At 58.3% G+C, this 23761-nt stretch overlaps 1 protein-coding gene across 1 annotated transcript in view; it reads left to right on the top strand.

Moving 5' to 3' along the window:
* The window catches only part of NAV1 (neuron navigator 1), a 74218-nt gene that overhangs the window by 32002 nt on the left and 18455 nt on the right, over window positions 1-23761 (top strand). Inside the window, exons 6-7 of the mRNA XM_039698490.1 lie at window positions 11858-11960; window positions 15681-16046. Of these exons, the coding sequence (XP_039554424.1) occupies window positions 11858-11960; window positions 15681-16046 (469 nt within the window). The remainder of the gene's footprint in view (window positions 1-11857; window positions 11961-15680; window positions 16047-23761) is intronic.

The raw sequence follows: 23761 nt of genomic DNA, 5'->3' as shown, positions 1-23761 counted from the left end.
GTACTGCCAGACCCCCAGTAAAACTTGGAGTTGTAGGTGGAACAGCAGCTCTTTGCACAGAATTGTAGAGTGTGTCAGCATCCCTTCACCCACTAATGCAGGTGGTGGAGGTAAAGCACACTTCCTCCATGCCAGCCCCCAGCCCTTGGGGCACCTGGGTAAGGACCAAGCGGTGGCTCCCACAAAGCTTTCTGGAAGCAGTTGGAGGATGGTGTGGGCACCACACGTGGGGAACCATCAGTGCTAAGAATAGACAGTTTATCTGCATCCCTCCCCCTGTGAAGGATGCTCGAGGCACTGTGCAGCAATTAACACAAGTTTGTAATAACACTGCCGGCAGATTGGCAGTGCAGCCTTTGGAGCTGGTGTCGAATTTGGCTGAGTATGGCTGTGGGAGACTGCTGCTGCTGAGCTCCCCAGCACACACCCAGCATGTCCCTGGCACAGGGATGTGAGGCACTGTTGTGGGGCAGCAGGATGGAGTCCTGGGTGCTGGGTGTGGAGCCCCAGGATGGAGAGAGACGTGGGGCTGGTGCTGCTCCTGGGGTTAGGTACTTTTCCCAGGAAGTTTGGAGGAGCAGGTAACAAGGCCAGCAGAGGTAGTGGCAATGTTGGTCAGGAGGGGAGCAAGCCGAGTCAGGGCGTGATGCTCTGTATGCCCTTACTTCAGTGAGGGTGGCCCTGGGGAGCTGGCACAGCAGACAGGGGAGATCATCTGCACTGATCAGGATCACCCCATGATCTCCACTGAGTTGGCAGGATGCCTCATCCCACTTCTGGGCAGGGGGCATGGGAGACCTGGGGAGGGCAGGAGGTCATTGTGTTGGTGTAAGAGCCACGGCACCCTCTTCAAGAAATCCTTCTGCCACTCACCATGCACACAGCTCCATCTTTGGGAGGGTATGGGGGGTTTGCTTTGGGGTGAACATCACCTGGCAGCTGATGCTGCAGACTGAAGGGACCCCAGAATCTGTGATATGCATGTTGGTCTTCAGCCCAATAGTGCCTGGGCTGCTATTGCAGATGCTGCTACGATTTTCAGGGTGAACCTTGCCCAGTGCCTGGTACGACCAGCAGCCCCAGGCACCCCAGCAGTGCTCGCGCACCCCGCTGCCAGGGGAGCGCAGGTGCAGGGGCAGCCCGAGCCTTGGGCATCCCGGGGATCATATGTGTAGCAGACTTGTTTCCGGCTCCCTGCAGGCTGCTGCTTCTGGTGCCAGAGTGAATTTGGCACCTGGCCCTCCTGCGAGGCTGGGGAGGGGGGAGAAGAAAGGCCAAGCCCTCCTCGCTGCAGGCAGGAGATTCAGTTCTCCCTGGGTGTGCACAAAGCCCGTTTATCTCCGGAGCAAAGCCCTGGTAACCACGGGGCAGAGCGTGAAGGGCTGATTAGGGGCTGTTCGAGGAGGGGTGCTGGGGTCGCGTGCAGGCACTTCCCTTCCCATTTCCAGGGCTTTCCATGGTAATAGCTCCTATTCTTCTCTGTTGTTAGGACGTCACTCACACACAGCTCCAACGACATCTGTCAAAACACGTCTCCCTCTGTCCTTGGCGCTCCCAGGGAAGAGAGATCCGTTGGCCCCATAATGAGCCTGACATCAATTAATCAGCAGCCTTAAAAATTAGCATCGTGGCAGTACATGTTGGAGGAAAACGATTCCCCAGATGGAAGCAAAAATAGCCTGTGTTATCTCCCTCCTCCCGCGGGATGTGGTAACAATAGATCTACTAAGGAGCCTGGAACTTGTTAAGCTGGGTTTGCCCCTCGAGGTGCTCTGCCTCCTGCCCAGCCTCTTCCCTCGATGGGGCTATTGAGGGACCCTCTCATGCAAGGGCTGATGACCTGCCCTGGGGTCTGGCCCTGCTGTCATCTGGACCCTTGTGGTGTGCATCCCCCAGGCTTTGCAGAGGGCCCAGAGTGTGCGTGCAGTGCTGAGCCTCTTCCCGAAGCTGAGTGTTTGGAGGGGAGCAGCTGTTCCGGGATCTCCCTCTTCGGGAGTGAAGGATGCTCGTCCCTGGGTGTGCTGCTGGGCTGAGGTGGGGGTTCAGCTGGTGCCTCAAGGACATGTCCCACTCTGAGAGAGCTGTCCCTTGTCCCTCTCAGGAGTGAAGGATGCTCGTCCCTGGGTGTGCTGCTGGGCTGAGGTGGGGGTTCAGCTGGTGCCTCAAGGACCAGCTGACCATGTCCCACTCTGGGAGAGCTGTCCCTTGTCCCTCTCGAGTGAGAGCTCTGAGCACTGCTGGTGCTCACAGCTTAGTGAGTGCCAGCTCTGATACTCAGGAGCTTGGCAGTGGGCTGGAGGTTTCCATAGATGCCCTCTCTGGGGCGTGGCTGGGGCACCTTCTCTGGAGGTTCACGATGAGCTGTCCTTTGTGCCTGTGCCATGCTGGGATTTTCCATGCTCAGAGCTGCTCTTCCTTGCATCCAGGCGAGCTGTAACCCCAGAGACCAGCTCTGCTGCCTGTAGCTGCCTGCCACTCTGGTTGCCCACGCCAGGTACTTGGGAGGTGAAGAGCCCCCATCACCAGCTGTATTTTGGGTCCATTTGTGTATTTCTGATCTTTCAGTGTGGAGCAGCTCCACAGGCTGCCAGGGAAGCTGGGGAGGACATTTTGCATTCCTGCTGGAGACACATGAGGACTCTTTGGCTGATCTGGTGATGGACAGACAGACCAAGTGTCTACCAGAGCCCAGCTGAGGCCGGGGAGAATTATGTTTGCAACGCATTGCTCTGCACAAAGCTCTCAGTCACAAGGCAAGTGGGACAAAAGGCTCCCTGTTCGCTCTGTCCCAGTGGGTGCAATTCCAACAGTTAAAAAGCAAATGTGAGTTGTTTGTCTGTGTGAATATAAAGCTTCCCCAAGCATGGCCGTATTCTGGCTGGGAATGGGAAATTTGGCTCTGCTAATGACTGTTCTCCTACAAAACAGAGCCAACTTGAGCTAAGAGCTGCCCAGTCGGGCCTTTCTCCAGTGGCCCTGGTGCAGGGATGCAGGCTGGGGAGGGCAGAGGCTCTGGGGACTGATAAATGCCCTTTCAGCCAGATCTGGGCACCCAGAAAGGAGTGTGGGGACCTTGGCCTCTTGTACTCGGGGGTGACTGCCCCCCGTGAGCACCCTGCCAGTGCCTGGAACCTTCAACCTTCTCCGTGCCCAAGGGATTCATTATCATCAGCAACAGGGAGCCCCAGTCAGGGGGACATCAGATCTGCTCCTCAGGCATCTGACTGAGAGTCCAAGGGCTGCTGTCACAGGGGCCTGGGGTGAGGATGAGTCTGGGAGGAATGACTGAAAAACATGCTGCACCTGGGCTTGGGTTATGGACACACCCACACCATCTCCATGGATGATCCTCAGCAGTGATGGGGCTGTTGGGATGGCTTTGGTGCTGATGAGGAGCATACCCTGTGTCTGCCTGCACGGGGCTGCCCTGGGGGCTTGTGGTGCTTGACCCCATGTCCATGACAGCCAAGCCCCAAGGTGTGCTGAGCACAGCCCATGGGCATCCCTCCCTCCCTAGCTGCTCCTGCATTTCCTGTCCTTCCCTTGGCTCTTTGGGTCGCAGGGTCTTTGGAGAAGGGCTGTACACAGTAAGGGAGGGTCATTATGGTGTTAGGACATGGCTGTGACCTGCACAGGCCCTCCCTTCCCTGCAGGGAACCCGTATTGATCCTTGATACACTGTAAGCAGTGGGTGCAGGATTCTCCATGCACCCACATCCCCCCCTCCTCCACCAGGCAAATCTTGGAGCGAGAGCTGGCGACGTCCCCAGATGCAGGGCACATCTGGAGGGCACCAAAGCAGTTAAGTGAAGGGCTGATTTGTGCTGTAGAAACCCGCAGTTCCTTCCTTTGATCCTCTGAATCAGCCCATTGCCTTCCTCATATAAAGCCCCATTTATCTCTGCTTTTCCCAGTAAGTTTGAAGGCGGTTGTGGCTCGTGGCTCCTGCAGCAGTGAGGAGCCCAGATTTCTCTTCTGCTGAAGCAGAATCAGGTGAAATCTCTATGGCAACTGGCAGATGACAGGGAGTCTTGTTGCCTTGGAAATGAGGCAAGGCAAAAAAAAAAAAAAAAACCACCCAAAAAGAGCCATCTGGAATTTTGAATTTCCACAATGTCCAACCTGCGTCTGGTGATGTGTGGGGAGTGTGAACCCACTGCTGCCGGCTGCTCCGGGGCCTCTGTGCTGGGGCCTGGCTGTAGTGTTCTGCCTCACCCTGGGGAATTAGGCCTTTTTTCCATTTCTTCCTCACTTTTTGGCTTTTTTTGTGCAGGGTCTTGCAGCATTGCCCTGACCATCTGCTGGTGGCTGCAGGAAAGGGGTTGTGTTTGGGTGTTTGGGGTGAAACCAGGCTGGACACAGCTGTGCCATGTTGGGGCCAGCATGGCACTAGCACACCTTGCTAATGCAGAGCCATGAGGAGAATGGCAGGCTTCAGGGCAAACTGAGGCATGGAGTTCTGCGTGACCAGTCTGACCCTCCTCTGTCAGCTTAGCACAAATCCCAGGTGCAGTGACCACTGGTGACACTGTCTCCGTGTTCCCAAGGCCTTGGGGCTGTCAGCAGGGAGTTAGTGTCACCGTGTGTGACTGCTGCTGTGTGTGCCAGTGGCCAGAGGCTCGGGGCATCCCTTGGAGCATGGATTTGGCCTGTTAACCTACCATCCCCCTCCTTCCCAAGCTGCACAAGAGTTTGCATGGGTTATTTGGAGGCCCAACAACCGTGGGGTGTTGGGATGCTCCCAGCTCTTCTGATGCTTTCAGGAGCAGCTTTGGGGGCAGGTATGGCTCCGGGATGAGCAGTGCCTTGTGCAGGAGCAGGGTCTGTCCCAGCACAGGGGATTTGGGGCTCCCCCAGCTCAGCAGCACAGAGGAGCAGAGGGCAGCACAGAGGTGGAATGCCGGAACATGGAGCAGCTAGAGGCTCTGTATCTGGAAAAGGAACTGTGGTTTGGATGTGCAGGTGGGGTGGTTTGGGGCCAAGCACAGCATCCATTGAAAGAATAACCCACAAATGGGCTGGAGGCCCAGTCTGGATCTCTCCAGTGGATTCACTTGGAAACTTGTGTATGGGAGAGACCCAATTAAGTAGATTTATGGCTGCTCTAGCCTGAGAAAGTCTGAATCCCTTTTAAAAGCTTGGCTCACTGGAGCCAGACGGGGTCCAGGCTCCAGGTCTCTCAGCCCTGCCCTTGTTATGAGCAGTGATTCGCAAGGCTTAGCAGCCACGCTCACCCCTAAAGTGCTGATTCGGCTCAAGTCCCAGCCTGTCATTGCTGCACAGCTGCTTATTGTCTGCTCTCACCTGCCAGCAGGGAGGTGGTGGCCCCCTCCCACCGTGGGGCTGCCCCCACCTGCACTGGTGGCAGTGGTGGGGATGGTGATGGTGATGGGATGGTGATGGTGATGATGACTGCAGTGTGGGGATGTTGACAGTGATGGGGATGGTGATGGTGATGGTGACTGCAGTGTGGGGATGGTGGCAGTGATGGGATGGTGGTGGTGATGGTGACTGCAGTGTGGGGATGGTGGTGGTGATGGTGACTGCAGTGTGGGGATGGTGGCAGTGATGGGATGGTGATGGTGATGGTGACTGCAGTGTGGGGATGGTGGCAGTGATGATGGCTGAGATGACGACTACAGTGGTCGGTGCAATGGTAGAGACAGTGAGTGCAGGTAGGGAATTGGCTTCCTCCCCCTCTGCAGCCACTGTTGGAGCCTCCTGCAGAGCCATGTCACTTTGAGGAAGGGCCCACCAACATGTGAGTGGGGTGGCTGTGCCAAATTGGAGCCCTGTCACCTCTCTGGCTCTGGCTCCACTGTGGCTGGTGCTCCTTGGGGGACTTGGGCTCTGCAGGACACATGCTACCCCCACAGTACTGCCCACTGTAACCCCATTGTGTCCCCCAAGACTTGTTCTTGCCTCTCTTCCCTCAGCCAGGGGCAAGTGCAGAAGGTGCTGGGCTGTGTCCAGCCTCCTCCCACAGCCTTGCAGGGCTACATGCAGAGCAGCACCATGTGCAGAGGCCAGCCTGCCTTGGTGGAGTCATAGGTGGGGCCCTCAGGTACCCCTTCCCCTGTGACCAATGGCAGGAGGCTGTGCTTTGTGTCCATGGGGAATAGCACCTCCAACTCCACCAGCTGATGGGCTGCTGCTGTCTTTCAGGGAATGGTAGCCAGGCTTTCCCCACCCATCTGCCTGGCGTCAGCAGAACACCAGTCAGCTGTCCAGGTACCCCATTACCAGGGTGCTGGGTGGCCCTGTCCCTGCCCCTCTCCTGACACTGTTGCAGAGGATGCAGAGCTGGCAGCCAGCTCTCTGCTCACACCAATGAAAGTAATAAAACCAGGAGTGCTAATGTACCTGCTGCTGCCTTCTGGGTGGGGCAGCAGGTTTGCAGGAAAGAGTGTGGTGCTTTCCCAGGGCACTGAGCAAGTGTGGAAGACATGCTCTGCCCAGCTTGGGTGCCCTGGGACATCTCCAGAGAAAGAGGGGTGATTTGGGGCTGCTGGTACATCCTTGGTGGGAGCACGCAGGAATTGCAGGGATGGGGCTTGAGCTGGAAAACAAGGCTGACACTGCAGACTTGGCAGTCACCCCACAGAGCCCTGTTAGCCATCTCCACTGCTCATCCTGCCTGTTTGGGAGCTCTTGGGGGAAAAAGACAGTTAAGCCCCAAAGAGAAGGATTGCCGGTTGCAGCCATCACCCTGCCCAGCCATCCAGGAGTGGGAATCAGAACTGGATGTAATAGTGCAAGTTAAAGCCGTTTACTCCATTCAGGAAGACTCTGCTGGTGGCACACCCAGATGCTGGTGATGGAGTTGCAGGCTGCGGGGTGTGAGTGAGGAACCCACGGGGCTCAGTGAGGTTCACACTGGGCTCGGGCTCTTGCGTTTCCCCTCAGGTGGTCTCCTAGTGCCAGAGTGGAAGGTTTTCAAGAAAAATACCAACAAAACGCTGCCTGTGCTGATTCATTCACAAACAGGACTGGGAGCAGGGGCTGGTGTAGATGGAGGGAACAGTGTGAGTCTGCTCGAGGGTTCGTGGAGCCAGGGAGTGCAGCGAGGCCGGAGGAGGCTCACAGCCCCATGAGAATGGGTTTTATTGCAGAGTTTATTAGTGGATTTTTCAATGCACTGGAAGAAATTGAGCAAGCAGTTAGAAATGTTTCCAGCCTGGGGAAATTCGTTACAGCTACTGTGTAAGAGGGGCCCACCGGAATGACTCAGGAGCACCACGCAGTCTTTCCCGATGAATTCCTGCTTGCTGTTGAAATCTTTACTGGGCCAACAGGAGTCCTTTCCCAGTTGGATCCTCTGAAATAAGACCAGTTGGGCCATGGGGGGCAAGAAAAGACAGGTGTGAGTGCCATGCTCATGCTGAGTGCAGACAGTGCACCCATGCAAAGTGTGGCACCCTTGTGCCAGTGTTGGTATCATGTCCTGCTGTCCCACTGCCTGCATATGGACACGTGGACACATGTGCAAGGTCACAGGCATAGGTGATAGTCCTGCAGACATGCATCTTTCTGCAGGAGTATCTTTTGCTGCCATGTGGCCTCCATAAGAATGATGCAAACACACACACACACACACACACACACACACACACACACACACACATGACTTTCTGTGCTAAGGCACATGGGGCACACGTGTCCCACGGGTGCAGCCCTGCCTTGCTCCAGTGGGAGCTGGTGGCCACATGCTTCTTTGAAATGAGCTGTCAGAGCCGTTTGGAGTTGATTATTTCCTCATTCCTTGACGTACTTGGCCACGTCAGCAGCACCCAGCTGTGGGGCTGGGGCTGCACCCCGACATGTGGACAAAGGAGCCACCACTTGCTCTGGGAGGTGGCAGGGAGAGCTGGACATGAGCACAGCCTGGAGCTCCCCAGCCTTGTCCAGCCGTGGTTCTGTGCTACCCATCACAGCCAGACTCACAGCAAACAGTGCTGTGCCCTGAGCCAGCCATTCCAGCACAGCTCTCTCCTCCTTCCTCCTCCTCTTCTTCCTCCTTGGCTGCCTCTGTATCCCAACTTGCAGCTGCTCCTTCTTGTGGTGATGGTGCCTGCTGCTGCCCCAGCTTGGCCAGGCAGGAGATGGGGGTGATGGGCACTGCGTGGGTCAGGGCCAGGCACCCACAGTGCCAGGTTGCTGAGTGTGTGTGATGTGTTGGTCAGCGCTGGAAGCCATGCCAGGGAGGGCTGCAGGTGAGGGGGTGGTTGGGGGTGGGCTGAGGCTTCCTGCCTCAGTTTCCTCGAGTGCCAAGTGGAGCTGTATCATATTTGCTGATGTTGAAGAGAGCACTGAAAGGGCTCAGTTGAGAAAGGAGTGTTGAGTGAGAGCTCTCAGCTGAGTGAGAGTTGCTCAAGTACAGCAGAGGGTATAGGCAAGTGAGAGCCAGCCTGGCACAGGGGCAAGTGATTTGGGCAATGGGCTCTGGTCACCTCCCAGTGCAGGGCCTGGAGGCAGTGGCTGCATCTTGTGGATGGCCAGAACGTGGGGCAAAGGGCCAGAGGCAGCACTCCCTTCCCTCTGTAACAGCAGGATGGTCAGAGCCTGTGAGAGCAGTGGGATCTGCTGGGGGGCCGTAGGCCAGCCTGGGGCTGGGGCAGGGAGCCATCAGTCCCTGAGCCTGCAGCTCCGGTGGAGTGGGGAGTGCTGCGGAGCACATCCCAGCCATAGCTGCCAGGACACTGAGCCTGTGTCTGCCTGACCCTGCCACGGCATGGGCTGAGCCTTCTCTGCTGCTCCGCGCTCCAGCAGCTGGAAACATCTGGCTGCACAAGCTTACTAAATCGATGTGGGGAGGAATCCAGCACTCTCCTGCTGTTCCCACACTTCAGCCTCTCCCAGTGGCTCCGGTTTCGACTCAGCTCTGGCATGCGGTGACTCGGTGAGCTCCGAGCCAGCCCCTGGCCCCTTGCTGCCCCTGGGGAGCAGGCTGCGGGAGTCCCTGTGTCACCACCAGGACACAGGGATGGTGGCACTTCAGTGCTGGCAGCAAGGTGTGTGCCAGAGGTGGGTGAGCAGCTCTTCCGGTCCCAGTTTAGCCCTTTCCAGGGTGAGAGCTGCTGCTTTTCCTGGAGTCTAGAGTGACCTGGACTGTCACCCAAAAACTGGAGTGATCTCATCCAGGCATGGATGATGAATGGGGCAATGGATGAGGCTGGGGATGTGGGTTGGTGCCATTGCCCTGGAATTCCTGTCCCTGAGCCCTGGGATGCTGCTTCTTGCCACTGGTGGCCCAGCAGCAGAGCAGTGCAGGGGAGGAGGTGCCCCTGAGCCGGCCCCTCAGTCGGGGCAGCTGGGGACACAGGCTCGCCCCACTGCTCCTTGGAGCGGGATGGCTGGAGCAGCCCCGCTGGCTCTGTGCCCGGGGGAATGGCTGCGGGTGGCCATGGGGGAGGCAGACGGGGTTTTGGGAGGGAGCCATGCCCGGGAGGAGCATGCTGCCGAGCTGGCAGGGTGGGAGCCACTGCCGGCGCCAGGGGACAACAGTGACTCTTCATCCTGTCCCACTCTGTCCTGGCGCAGCCTGCAGGGATGTGGCACTGCTGGGTGTGCGTGCCACCTTCCCTGGCTGCGGAAGCTGGGTGTGGGTGACAGCACCCACTGAATGGGGCCAGGGTGAAGGAGCTGAAGGTGTCAGGTCCTTTCCTGCATGGAGACCTGCCTGGGGACACTGTTCCCTGAGGTTCAAGGGGCCCAAATCTGCCATTGCCCTACACACTGCAGTGTGACAGCTAGGGACCTGGCCACAGGTTCCTGCCCTGCAGTTTCAAGCCTGAAAATCCATCTTTGCAGGCAACTTGAGGGCAGGACCTTGCAGCTTTGAGGTGCAAACATGATCCTTTCTTGCCCCACCAGACAGGCATGGTGTTCCCTTTTCTCTGGCTGCAGGGCAAGGTGGGTGCCACCCTTCAGCACTGAGGGCCTCTCAAGCCTCTCCTGCACCCTCGTTCCATGTGTGCAGCCACCTCAGCTCCATCCCTCTCCTGTACTGCCTGTGCATCCCCATCCTGTGGCTCTGGGGACCATTTGGAGCTTCTCTGCCTTTGATTAACTCCTCCACTGGTGCAGTGGTGAAGCTGGGGATGTGGGTCAGTTGCATTGTAACATGCACTTGGAGCTTCTGTGCCTTTGATTAACTCCTCTAATCTCCACAATGGAGATTTAATAATGAGTTAATAATGACTTGTATCCTGCTGAGCCAGGTTCTGGGAGCTGGACTGGGGTGATTGGAACATGCAGGGATAGATGTCCTCGTGCTCTGATGTGGCTGGCCATGTTGGGTGCCTGTGGGCTCACCAGCCTTTTTACCTCATCTACACTGACTTTAACCTGCTTCACTGAACCCGTCTCATCGGGCTGTTCCTGCTTGTCACCCCCTTCCAGGCTCATGTGTAAATCAGGGCTGCTTCACTGGTCTGAGGTGCTCCTGCCCCAGGAAGGTGGGCAAGGGGAGCTTGGGGACGGTGCAGCACCCATGGGTGCTGCCTGAGGCGTGGCCAGAATTTGATGGGGACAAGGAACACACAAGGAGCCCTGCTTGAGCATTGGCATGTGGCTGTGCCTTTATGGGGAGCTGCTTGGGTGTGTGCTGTCAGTGTCCCCATCCCCCTGTCCCTGCACTGGGGTGTGTGCTGTCAGTGTCCCCATCCCCCTGTCCCTGCACTGGGGTGTGTGCTGTCAGTGTCCCCATCCCCCTGTCCCTGCACTGGGGTGTGTGCTGTCAGTGTCCCCATCCCCCTGTCCCTGCAGTTCACATGGTGCCGGTGCCGTTGCAAATCCTGAAGCACTGGTTGCCACGTTACATTAGGAGGAGCCACATCCCATGTCCTGACGCCTGCTGTCACTGCAGATCCGTGGCAGGCTGCAGCTGAAAGGCTGAAATCAGGGATCAAAGCCGCAGTGGCACGGCTGTCAGTGCCTGGGGTGCACTGAATGGGACAGGGACTCAGAGCTGGAGCCGTGGCCCCGAGCCCACAGCACTGCTGGGGCTGTGCCAGGAGTGACCCCCTCCTCTGTGCAGGTGTCTGTGTTCTCGTACATCCATGCAGTGTCTCTGGGCACTGTGCACACGTTTGTGTGTGCAGGTGTGTGTAAGTGTTTGTGGACCTGCCTGTATGTGTCTGCACATGTGCACAAGTGGTTGTGATGTGGTAGATGCGTGTGCTCATGTGCATTTTGTGGCGTGCATGGCTCTGTGTGTGTGTACACATCCATGACGTGGGTGTGTATACATAGAGAAGTCCCAGGTTAGGGACACTCAGCTCTGGGCTGTGCCTGTGGGGGCTCAGTCCCACCAGCTGCTCCAGCCCTGCACAGAAGCAGCCACTCCTTCATGAGTGGGTCTCAGTGTCCTCGGCCCCCCGACATCCCCTCGGTCCCCCTGGCTGCACACCAAGTGATGCCCCCAGAGCCACAGGATGGGGATGCACAGGCACAGGACACCCATGTTCCAAGCTGGAGCACCCCTGGGGCCTGGGGGATGCAGGGGCAGGTTTGGGGGCATTCTTCTAGGACTGCTGCTCCTGTCACCTGCGTGGGTCCTGTGGCCCCACTTAGTCTCTGCCAGCTCATCCTTTCTGGACTAGACATCACCACCCCAGCTGCATGCTTGGGAGTGGCATTTCAGGGTGGGGCAGCTCCAGCCTGGTGCCCGACTTGCCTTGTCCCTTCCTGATGGGCAGAGCCAGGGCTGTTAGTCACGGCCATGGGCAGGGGGGTGCTCCATCCATCATCCATCCATCATCCATCCATCCATCCATCCATCCATCCATCCATCCATCCATCCATCCATCCATCCATCCATCCATCCCTTTAAAGCCGTCACCTTGTCTCTCCACAGACCCCGAGTCCCAGAGGAAGAGGACAGTGCAGAATGTGCTGGACCTACGTCAGAACCTGGAGGAGACCATGTCCAGCCTCAGGGGCTCTCAGGTGTCTCACAGGTGAGGCCCCAGAACTGGAGCCCCCCCCCCACACCCCTTCTCCACAGTCAGTCTCCTTCCTGGAGCAGATGGGAAGCAGCTCTGCTCCTGGTGAGGGCCATGTGGGTGGAAGGAAATCAGTGACTTGGGGACCCTGTGCATGGAGGCTTGCAGAGAAGCCCCCAAATCCGTGGGGTGTAGTGTAGTGCTGCAGCAGAGTCCTGTCCCCAAAAGTGCTCTGGGACAGTAAATGTTGGGGGGTGGTGGCAGTGAGGGGAGCTGACAGAGCAGAGAGAGGGGACGAGGTCTGTTCCCAGTGGTCAGGTCACCCTGAATGGACCACCAGAGGTGAATATATCACCTGTACCCACCCCAGTTTGCACCAGAGGCTCCATCCCTATCTGAGACTTGTTTTTCTGCTCTGTGTAGGGTGATGATGGAGGACCTCTCAGCCAGAGCCCAGGAGCAGAGGGTGGGGGTACCCTGGGGTGTCCTGCCCAGACCGGAGCGAGGGAATGGTGGGGATGGGGACAGGGTGAGCACTGCGTGGACAACCAGAGCACAGTGTCTGTGCTTAGGGGGTTCTGACACACGTCTGGGACTGCCTGTGTCCCCCTGGGTCACTCACATGAGATCTTGCATGGTTTCTGCTTCACTCTGGATTTGCAAGGTTGTGTGGGTGTCAGCTGGTTGGGAAAGTAGGGATGCGAGAACATCCTTCTCCTGGAGTGTGTTGCCACCTTGTGGTCTCCCTCGGTCATGTTTTTTGTCTTGGAAGGGACAAAAAGCAGCAGCTTCCTCCCACCTTTCACCCACCATTCACCATTACAGACCTTCCCATGTCAGCCCTCAACCAGCCGTGTCCAGGATGAAGCAGCCCTTTGATCTCCCTCTTCATCGCCTCAAATGTCTGGACCTTGATTGCCCTTGCTGTGCTTCCTTGGTGTTTTCCGAGCCAGGAGCAGCAGAGCTGTGGCAGTGGGATTTGCATGGGGCCACAACAGTATTTTCTGAGCTGGCCATTTCCTGAAATGATCCATCACAGCTCTGCCATCCCTTTGCTCAGTGCAGGAGCGGGGTCAGAGCCCAGCACTGCTCATGCCAAGCCAGGGCTGCGTTGTGTTCATTTCACTTTCATCAAATGAAAAGTGTCAAATTCCATCCTCCCTCCTCACCCCAGCACTCAGCTCCTTCAGAAATCCTTCTCAGCTCAGGTCTTAGGAAAATAGGGCAAGGACATTAAGGGTGATTAAATTAGCATTGCTGGTGGGATTTGACTATTCACTATCACTTCCTTTCTTTGATGAGCTGTGAGTACATCACATGGTGGATGCCTCAGCTACATTCCTGCCATGGAGAAAAATGGTTATGGATAGCCCAGGGATCCCTACCCTGCACTCTGTCTGTTTCAGCGGGACTTAAACATGTGAAGATTTTCCCTTTTATCCCATGACAGCTGAATTTATTTGGAAGCTTTTTTTATTCCAGTAGCCCACAGCAGCCTCAGCAGCTCTCTGCATCCCTCCAGGAGCTCCTCTGCGGCTGTGAGCCAGATTTTCCTTTCCCAAAGCTGTGTCAGCTCTTCCCTGGTACGTTGTAATTACACACGTACCCACTCATTCTGCTCTTGGGAACACTTCCTACAAGTCTGTCCAATACAGATGTCATCTGCAAGTCCTCAGGATGTGCCTGCATTGCTGGTGTCCTGTAGCTGCTTTGGGCCCTCTCTTTATTCATTAATTCCACAAACTATTCCTCAGATTTCTCTTGTTACCCTCACTGAGTTCTTCCATCCAGTGGCTGAGGGCTCAGCCTTTGCTGTTGCCTTGTTAGGGCACAATGTTATTCCTGACACATTGTCACCACACTCCTGGCAGCTGGGCTGCGTGAACGTCCCTGGGGCTTAGAGAATCATCAAATCACAGAGTCACTGAGGAGACTCACTGGCCACTTGGAGGACACTTGGTGGAAGTCTCTAAAATCATCACGTCTAACCATTTCCCCAGCACTGTTGTGTTCACCACTACACCATGTTCCCAAGAGCCACGTCCATATGTTTTTTAAACACTTCCAAGGATGGTGACTCCACCACTGCCCTGGGCAGCCTGTGCCAGCGCCTGACCACCCTTTCAGAAAAGAAATTTTCTCCAATATCCAACCTAAACCTCCCCTGGCACAACTTGAGGCTGTTTCCTCTTTTCCTGTCCCTTGTTCCCTGGGAGCCGAGCCCAACTCCTCCCCAGCTCCCCCTCCCATCAGAGAGTTGTGGAGAGCCAGAAAGTCCCTCCTGAGCCTCCTTTTTTCCAGGCTGAGCCCCCCAGCTCCCTCAGCTGCTCCTGGTGCTCCAGACACCTTCCCAGCCCTGTTGCCCTTCTCTGGACACGCTTCAGCCCCTCGATGTCTTTCTTGTCATGAGAGGCTCAGAACTGAACCCAGGATTTGAGGTGAAGCTTCTGTTCCTCCTGCTCAGAGACATGGTTGGCGTCTGCTCTGAGCTGCCAGGAGCACATCCTCAAACAGCCTTTGTGCTGCCGACAAAAACAAAACCCTTTTAGCTGCCCCTTTTAGTTCCGCTTTAACAAACTTCCTCGTTTTTTTTATGTAGTTCCCTGTTTTAGATTCAGTGCTGCAGCCTGGGTTTGGCTTTGGGTGCTCCTGCAGGAACGTTTAATCCAAGCTAGGGAATAATTTACTGATAGTAGTGTTCGGAGCCAGTTTGAGGACTGTGGGTTCCCAAGGAGCTGCTCCAAGAAATAATAGTTTCTCGTAGCTAAATTTAGTTTTAGAATCACTGTTTGCCCAAAATACACCCTGAGAGGCACAGGGAGTGATGGAACTCCCCATTTCTGAAGTGCTTGCGGGCTCTGGGCTGACTGCAGAGCCCTGTGCTTGTGAGCAGCCTCTGGGGCTGGGCAGCCCTCTCTTGGGCTCATCTTTCCTGCCCAGATGTTGGGGGTTCAGTCTAGAGGGGTTCAGTGTGAGGTGCTGCTGCAGGGACTGGTTCCAGGTCTGTCCCTCGGCATCCTTTCACTCACAGCCTCCACTCCCTGGCACAGTCCACTGTCACATTCCCTGAGATCGGTGCCACCACCCCAGCTTGTCCTGTCCTGGGGCTGGTGTGATCTTGAGGTGCAGGTGTTGAAGTGCTGGGGGGGAAGCGGCTCAGCAGAAGCAGCCCAGACACTGGGCAGCATGTTCAGGCTTTCCACTAAAGGTGCCCTATTAGGTGAGTTCAGCATGGCTGGATTTTGGGGCTGGAGCCAGTCTCCAGAATGGTGCTGATCTCTTTCCCAGGTGTGTTTGTCACCAGTCCTGGTGGCATCCCCGGCCCTGCTCCGAGGTGGGTGGACAGGGCTGTGGTAGAGTGTTGGTTTTGTAGATTGATTTGAGCACAGAGCCCACATCACACCTTGTCCTATTCCACGGTCCCTAGGGAAGCCATGGGCATCACTAAACACAGCACTGTGCATGTCCTAGCGGGTCCTGGACTGTGGGACACTGGGCTGGCACCAGGCAGGGAAGGAGGGGACTGTCCCTTGGCACGTGAGAAGGAAGTGGTCCAGGACAGACAGCGTCCCTGCAACCACAGTCCTGGGAGCCTCTGGCCTTGCCTGGCTGCCTCAAATGGGCAGTTTTGGTATCTGAGCACTTGCACACCCAGTTCTGGGGGGGTGAGGCAGGGCACAGATCTCCAGTGCCCTCTGTGCCCTGCCCTAATTCCCTGACTGCCTGTCCCCACAGCTCCCTCGAGATGACCTGCTATGACAGCGATGAAGCCAACCCACGGAGTGTCTCCAGCCTCTCCAACCGCTCCTCCCCTTTGTCGTGGCGCTACGGGCAGTCCAGCCCACGCCTGCAGGCGGGAGACGCGCCGTCGGTGGGGGGCACGTGCCGCTCCGAGGGCACGCCGAGCTGGTACATGCACGGCGAGCGGGCGCACTACTCGCACACCATGCCCATGCGCAGCCCCAGCAAGCTGAGCCACATCTCCCGCCTGGAGCTGGTCGAGGCGCTGGACAGCGACGACGTGGAGCTGAAGTCGGGGTACATGAGTGACAGTGACCTGATGGGGAAGACGCTGACGGAGGATGACGACATCACCACGGGGTACGTGCCTGTGGGGACTCGTGCCCAGGCCGGGGCTCTCCAGGAGGTTCAGCCGCTCCCCTTCGGCTGGCGGTGGGGAACAGCTGGCACAGTGGGGGTGGATGGAGTGGAACACAGGTTACAGCCAGTCTGGTTAGGACTGGATCATGTCCCCACAGCCCAGGAGATGCTTCCCTGCTAGCAGTGCTGGTGGTGCTGGGCCAGCTGGGTCTTTTTGGGATAATGCGCTTCTGAGCCAGAATGAGCTGCTCTCCCAGCATGTGGGAAGTGTCCAACTGGATCTGGGTGTTCCTGGAGCAGGAAGCTGAGAAAAGTGCATGGCCTGTAGCTGCAGAAGCCCTGAGCCACAGTTCTGCTGGGGTGAATGCTGCTGCTTTCAGAAGTGCTCTTCAGTTTACACCAGTCAGTCTGAGTGGCTTCCTGTGACCCAGGCACTGTGGGGACGTCCTGTGAGACTCCTGGTGGTCCATGGTGGGACAGAATGGGTCAGATCTCAGCAGCCCCGTGAGAACTGGGCACCAAAGCATCATTGCTGATGGATGACTCCACATGGAGTAGGGCGTGCTGCTGAGCAGAGTCCCTCCTTCTGGGACCCCCATCAGCCTCCATTGCTCCACCCATGGGGCCAGGGGCATCTCCTGCCAGATGGGCACAACCCAGCACTCCCAGGGCTCACGTTTTCTTGCCAGATGTGTCCAGCTCCTGCTGCACTGTTGAGGTGCCCCTGACTCTGGCAAGAGTCCAGGGTTTGAACATGTTGGCGGTTTCCTGTTTCAGCACAGCAGAAAATAAATAACTTGGGCATTTGAGCTGTCCCAGAGCCTGATGAGGTATTTGGCCTCCTGACAGCTCTGCTTTGGCCCTCCTAGGGTGGCTGTAGTCACATAGTTTGGTGCAGGATAGAGCACAGCCTGTGGCTTCACACCCCTCCTGGGGCCAGTGCTCCCTGTAGGTGCCTGGTGCAGCTGCAGGGGACACAGCACTGGCTATCTGCTGGCTTCTGCCCCTGCATGCTCCAGCTGTGGGCTGAGAGTGTCTGTGACACTGTGGGTGTCAGACCCATCCTCCCCATGGGTATGTGACCTTGGGGTCTGCCCTGTGCTTGTGAATGAGGGAGCCTTGTGCTGGTTCAACACAGACCCTCCTTAGATCTTAACCTATTGCTTGGCAGCCAGAAGTCCCATGTCACCAGGTTCTGCTGCTGGACTGCAAGGTGTGATTGGCAGTGGGGTGGATTTGGGCTGCCCTGGATGGCTGAGGCTGCAGCAGGGCTGGCTGTGGGGATGAAGGGTACACTGCTCCCCATCTCCCTCCTTGTCTCATTTGGTGCTACTCATGCAGGCGGATAACCTTGGGGTGTCCTTGGCTTCAGAGGCAGTGCTGGGAGGGGTGACTGGAGCAACACTTTGTATTCATCAATTACTGAGGAAGGGGGAGTGTGGGCAGGGTCAGAGACCCAGGACAGCTCAGCCCTGCACTGCTATGGGCAGAATTTACTTCTCCTTCAGGAAGGTACAAGCTTTGGGGGTGGATCCCTACATGGCTGAGCCTCTGTGAGGGCCTGGCAGCACCACAATCCCCTGGTGTGGGTGAGGCTGTCAGTGCTGTGGTGAGCTGGGCCATGGCCAGGTGACACAATCCCTGTTCCTGTGCAGAGTCCCCAGCATGGGGATTCCTGGATGTGCCTGGAGTTTTCTGCCATGCCAGAGACAGACTGGGTTCTGCACTGGGTACCCTCCCCAAGGAAGGGTGCAGCAGTGAGCCAGGGCAGCACAGGACTCCTTTATCCACAGGGGCATCTCGTGGGGATCAGCCATTTCACCAGGGTCATTGTGGGCACAGAGCCATGTGGTGACCTACACAGCTTCACAGCTTCATCCCTCATGGCCCCACAGCAGGACTTGGGGGGGGTCTCCCAGAGTGGGCACTGGCAGGGTCTCTGTCCCAGAGCATGCCTTTGGCTGGGTGCTGGGGTACACTGAGGTGCCCTGTCCAGGAGCCTGCACACTCTGGGTGCAGAGCCCGGGAAGCAGAGCAGGAGCATTCCCTACTCCTGAGAGCCAGATGAGACAAGGAGCTGGCCAGGGGCACTCATCCAGCACAGCCCCTCATCCAGATCCCACTCAGCCAGCACATCCCTTCACCCAGCACAGCCCCCTCACCCAGCACAGCCCCTCACCCTGCACAGCCCCTCACCCAGCACAGCCCCTCACCCTGCACAGCCCCTCACCCAGCACAGCCCCTCACCCTGCACAGCCCCTCACCCAGCACAGCCCCTCACCCTGCACAGCCCCTCACCCAGCACAGCCCCTCACCCTGCACAGCCCCTCACCCAGCACAGCCCCTCACCCTGCACAGCCCCTCACCCAGCACAGCCCCTCACCCTGCACAGCCCCTCACCCAGCACAGCCCCTCACCCTGCACAGCCCCTCACCCAGCACAGCCCCTCACCCTGCACAGCCCCTCACCCAGCACAGCCCCTCACCCTGCACAGCCCCTCACCCAGCACAGCCCCTCACCCTGCACAGCCCCTCACCCAGCACAGCCCCTCACCCTGCACAGCCCCTCACCCAGCACAGCCCCTCACCCTGCACAGCCCCTCACCCAGCACAGCCCCTCACCCAGCCTCCCCTCACTCAGCACAGCCCCTCACCCAGCGCAGCCCCTCACGCAGCCTCCTCGCTGGCTCTGACCTAGAAAGCCAGCAGTGCCGCAGGCCCCATCTCGCGGTGCTGCTAATGCACCGGGCAGGGGCGGCTGCTGCAGATGGGGCCAGCAGCCCCCAGCCCGGGCCGCGGGGCAGCGGCCCCTGCACCGCGCCGGCGCACGCCCAGCTTGTAGGGCAGTAGGTCAGAGACGGCTCAGAGGACGCGGTGACACGTCCGGTCCCTGCTGGAGACTGTGGGGCTGTGGGATGCGCCCCGGCGCCCCCGTGGCTCGGCGGGGAAGCAGACTGGAGGGAGCGAGCGCTGAGGTAGGTGACACGGCTGGGACAAGGGGACTGCCCGCAAGGTACTGAGGTGGATTCAGCCGGGTGGAGGTCGGGGTGAGCCCAGCCGAAGAGGTTGTGAGGGACTTGAGGCCCAGCTCAGAGAGGGAGTGGGATGGTCAGGTCTGAGCAGGGATTGGCTGGGGACACCCGAGACCCCAGCAGCATTCCTGTGTTAGCCAAATGTACCGATCCTGGCTCCTCGCCCAGCTGTGCCTCCCTCCATCGGCATGCCACTTGCCACTTCTCTCTACCTGCTGCTGGTTTCAGGGTCTGGAAAGCTCTTGCTTTGGGCCCCTGTTCGGCAGCACATACCTTTTGTTCCCAAAGTCACTATATCCTCCTTGTGCACTGCATCAGGGCAGGGACCTGGCACAGGGACCACCCACCAGGATGTCTGGGATGACTGAAGGAATGGAAGGGATGCTGCTGCTCTCCTGCCCTGTCCTGCCTGTCCTTGCAGCCTAGGCAGGGCATGTGCAGAGATAGCACCCAGTCTTGGGCTGTTGCTCCAACACTAAAACATATTTACTCCCTTCCTTGATCATCTTTGGTTCCCACCCACCACTATTCAGTGGCCACTTGCTGTTCCCTGCCCTGAGGCCAGTTCCAGGAAGGGTTCGGTGCCACCTGTGATGCTTTCCCACTCATCTAAACTGGGGTTGTTTCCTGAACACTGGAGGTCACCCCAACAAGGTCACTCCACTGGGAGCTTCCCCAGGGACGTTTCTGTCTGCATAGCCATGGTGTGGGTGCCTTTGTGTGCAGATCTGCATGTGAACCAGGCAGTGGAGAAGAGCATGGAGCACGATGTGCAAGCCAACTTTGGTCTGGTTTTGTTCTGGCCATGTCCTGGACGTCTGAGCAGTGCCACCACAGTGTGGCCACTGTTGGTGATGCCTGCCCGTGCCGTGTGTGCCCAGAACCTGACCTGATGTGATGTGTCCTGGGTAGTGGCTCAGCACTGTCCCTGGGTGTTTCCTAGCGCCAGTTGGGTCACGGTGGGAGTGAGTGGGATGCTGCACGGCTTTGCTGCAGTCAGGAGCTCATGGGGTGCAGAGGGAGCTAGCAGGGCTGGCTGCTGAGTCAGCACCTTCTGCTGCGGTGGCTGCAGGAGCAGTGATGATGGTCTGTGTGTGCTGCAGTGCTGTGGTGTGGGGGCGTAGCTCTGGAGCCAGTCCCCAGGGCTCTGCATGTCCCTTGGGGCTTCCAGAGCACTGGGGGAATGTTTGTGTGATCCTGGGACTGCTGTGATTTCAGGATGTCCTTTTGCATCTCATTTGTTGGAGGTAGAATGGGAGGCAGCACTGTATTCCACCGCAGCAGTGGCAGCACCTGCACCCTCATGAGCTGGGTACTTCCCTGACTCTGCTTGTGGGCATGAAACGGAGCTGAGGCAGCAGCTTTTGGAATTGGGAGCACAGGGCATGCTGCTAGCCTATGGCACACCCCAGGCACCGTCCCAGGTCACTGTGATGGTGCTGCTGGCAGCCAAGCACTGCAGAGCCTGTGGTCCCCTCCAGCAGAGCTGGGGGCTGCCAGCAGCATCCTCCCGGGAGGGGTGCTCTGGAGCTGACACCGCTGCGCTCTGGCTGGCCTGGCTCCGGCTCCCTCGCAGCTCCTCGGGCTCGGCCAGCCCGTAGGCAGGAGCAGATGTTTGGCTCAGCTCCCCAGGAGCAGCAGGGGAGCAGCCGCCCTCCTCCTGCTCCAGGCAGGACTGCCGCTGGAGCCTGCTCCCTTCCCTCGAACGCCCCTTGCTCCACTTTGGCTAGTCCAGGATGACCCCATGGCCTGTCCCAGTGAGCCCATGAAGTCATTCCTCATCAGGGACGTCCCGTGGGGCATGGCTGTGGCCCTGCACGTGGCCTGGCGTGTGTGTGACCCTGGCTGGCCAGGGAGCAATGTTATATAAATATTTGCTGGGCTGCACCGCGTGCTGGGCTTGGCGAGCTCCTCCCGCCAGCTGGGTACAGGGGACACTCCCAGAAAGGGGCCCCAGGACCCCACTGGGCATCAGCACCACTGGAGCACCACAGCCTTCCTGTGTCCTGCTTTCTAGCAATTCCGTCCTTTGGGGTTTGGGTTGAGGCACCCAGTGCTGATCCCTGGCCCCTGGAGATGTGACAGCGGCTGCATGAGGCATGTTTTGGGAAGGGAATCCTGGGGTTGTGAGGCTTGGGGGTACAGGGGGTCAGTGCACGCCCAAGATGCAGGAAGCTGCTGGCCCCTGAGGCTTGTTGATGAGGCTGGATGTGGACACAGGGCAGAGCCGAGCACAGGGTTGGATCTCACACACCCATGTGCCCTGGGGAAAGCTGCTGGGGAGAATCTAACCCAAACCCTCTCTGCATGCCACCTGGGGACCTCCAGACCTGGCTTTACCATGTGCCTCCCTGCTGCCTGTGGAGGAGCCTGGCCGCTGTGGACTGAGGTGTCCGAGGTCACCAGCTCATCCATACACAGGAAAAATAGGAATTTCACAACCAAGCTGAGTCACGCCGCTCCCCACCCCGGCACTGCCCTGGGACTCTCTGAGCATCACACGTGGCCTCTGCAGCCCCGGGTGCTGCCGTGGCCTGGGTGAGGCTCCACATGTCACCGAAACTGCCAGCGGAGATCCCCGCACCGGGACACATTTCCTCCAGGGTTTCCACCATGTGGGGGGAAGCACAGGGGTGAGCAGAAGTGAGCCCTCAGCCAGGAGTGTTGTTGGGGTCCATGGCTGATGTCACTGCAGCAGGCAGTGAGTGCTGGCTGACCCCCCCATGGCCTCGGCCTCGCTGCTGCGGGGAAATCAACCCCACTGTTAGTGCAGTTGATGGCGCAGGGCTGGGGTGGAGGCACAGCCTGGCCACAAGTCCCCCCTTGCAGGGACCACACACACTCAAGGGTCCTATGGCAGAGTCCTCTGCACCCCTCAGGGTTCTGAGGGGCCAGAGACCAGAGGCAGTGCTGCCTGGAGAATGGGATCCTGAATCAGTTGCGGGATGTGATGTTGATCCTCTTCTACTGGGGGAGCTCAGGCAAGTCAGATCCCCCTTCCCTACCTCAGTTTCCCCGTCTGCCAGATCTCTGCAGATTCTCGTTCTTCTGAATGCAGCTTTGGAGAAAGGTGCCAGATCACAGTACCTGAAATACAAGCAGGAGACACCTAGGGTCAAGGTAGCCTGACCCTCTATAGGGGCTGGAGTTCTCTGAGGGGGTACCTGCCGGTCTTGGGGGCATCCTGGAGGGTACAGAGAGGTTTACAGGGCTGTGGGGATCAGGGAAGTCAGGGAGTGTTACACTCCGGTTCCTGATGTGGATGTGAGGGAGATGCAGAGCCCCGCCCTGCCCACATCCATGGGGAGCTCCCAACCCCCTCAACGGGATTTATGAAGCTAATTGTTTTTTCTGCCCCATTAAGTGGAGGAGAGGGGGAGGGTGTGAAGAGCCCCGACTGTGCCTGTGCTTTCCTCTCTGCTCCTATTTCAAGTCACAGCATGAGGCTGGGGTTGGGAGCACCAGTGCCACAGAGCCCCCTCAGTGCCAGTGATCTGCTGATGTGGGGTGTGGGACCCCCTCAGTGCACACTCTGCATTTCCTCCCCTGCCACAGGAGGAAGGGGCCGGGCAGACCAGGACTTGCTTCCATCCAGGGTGGGCTTCAGGACGGCAGTGGGGATCTAGCTGGACTAGCCTCGCAGGGACGTGAGTGTCCAGAACCCTGGCTGTGCCAGTGGGCTGGGGTGTTACATGGGCAGGTGTCTGCTGGTGTGAGACAGGTGAAGCAAGGGGAGTTCAAAACTGTCCAGCTCCAACAGCAACCTCTGCTGAGAGATGTGCTGGGGTACGCCTCTCTGTGGGGCTCAGTGCCTGTGCTGGTGCCCAAGGGTCTGCTGTGACCGGCCAGCATCACTGCCCTGGGACTGTGACCTGGTGTCATCTCACACCAGGCCCGTGGCTCTGGCGGGGTCAAACTGCCTTTCAGAGGGGCTGCAGTGCTGGGCTGTGCCAGGCTGGCTCCCCTGCACCCGGGATGCCCAGATTTGTGCCCAGCAGAAGCTGCTCTGAGCATTGCTGAGCCGGCCGTGGCGGGGCTGAGGCAGACAGCCAGGAGGAGAGGAGGGAAGGGACAGCATCGGGCACCGTGCCAGGCCGGAGGGACCGGAGGGATGCAGGGCTGGACGGGCTGTGCCGCCGCACCCACTGGCGCTCGCGGGCCGTAACCTCACCGCAGGGCTGGCTGCACCAGCAGCCCCTGGCCGTGAGCTCCTGCCGGGGCTTGGTGGCTGTGGGCACGAGCTGATCCGTGGGGACAGGGATGGTCAGGTACCCCTGTCCTGCCATGCCATGCTGGGACAAGCCCTCTGTGGTGAGTGATGGGACAGTGGGGAAGGAGCCAAGAGGCGTTGCCGTTGCTTCAAGGAAGGAATTAGTTACTTCCCAGCCTGCAGGGTCTGGTCTGTCTTGCCAAGGCTGCAGTTAACTCTCTCTGCCCTGCGTGGCCAGGCTGGCGAAATTGTCCCTGGTGTTACCATCCCGGTGAGGACCCTACCCTGCAACAGGCTCTTGATGTGATGCAAGAGAGAGAGAAAAAGGGGACAAAAGTTGGGGTTTTGGTCAATGAAAGGCAGAGTGGGGCAGGCATTTCTGGGGATGAGCGCCGAGGTTGCTGGGAGCAGCTGTCCCAGCACCCCACAGTGGGACCATTCGAGGAGGTGTTTTTTTTGGGGACAGAGAACAGG

The sequence above is a fragment of the Passer montanus genome, unplaced genomic scaffold, assembly GCF_014805655.1.
Source record: "Passer montanus isolate IOZ18808 unplaced genomic scaffold, ASM1480565v1 scaffold127, whole genome shotgun sequence".
In the NCBI taxonomy this organism is placed as follows: domain Eukaryota; kingdom Metazoa; phylum Chordata; class Aves; order Passeriformes; family Passeridae; genus Passer; species Passer montanus.
Note: the sequence above shows the minus strand (reverse complement) of the source record. Positions and strands in the feature narration are given on the sequence as shown.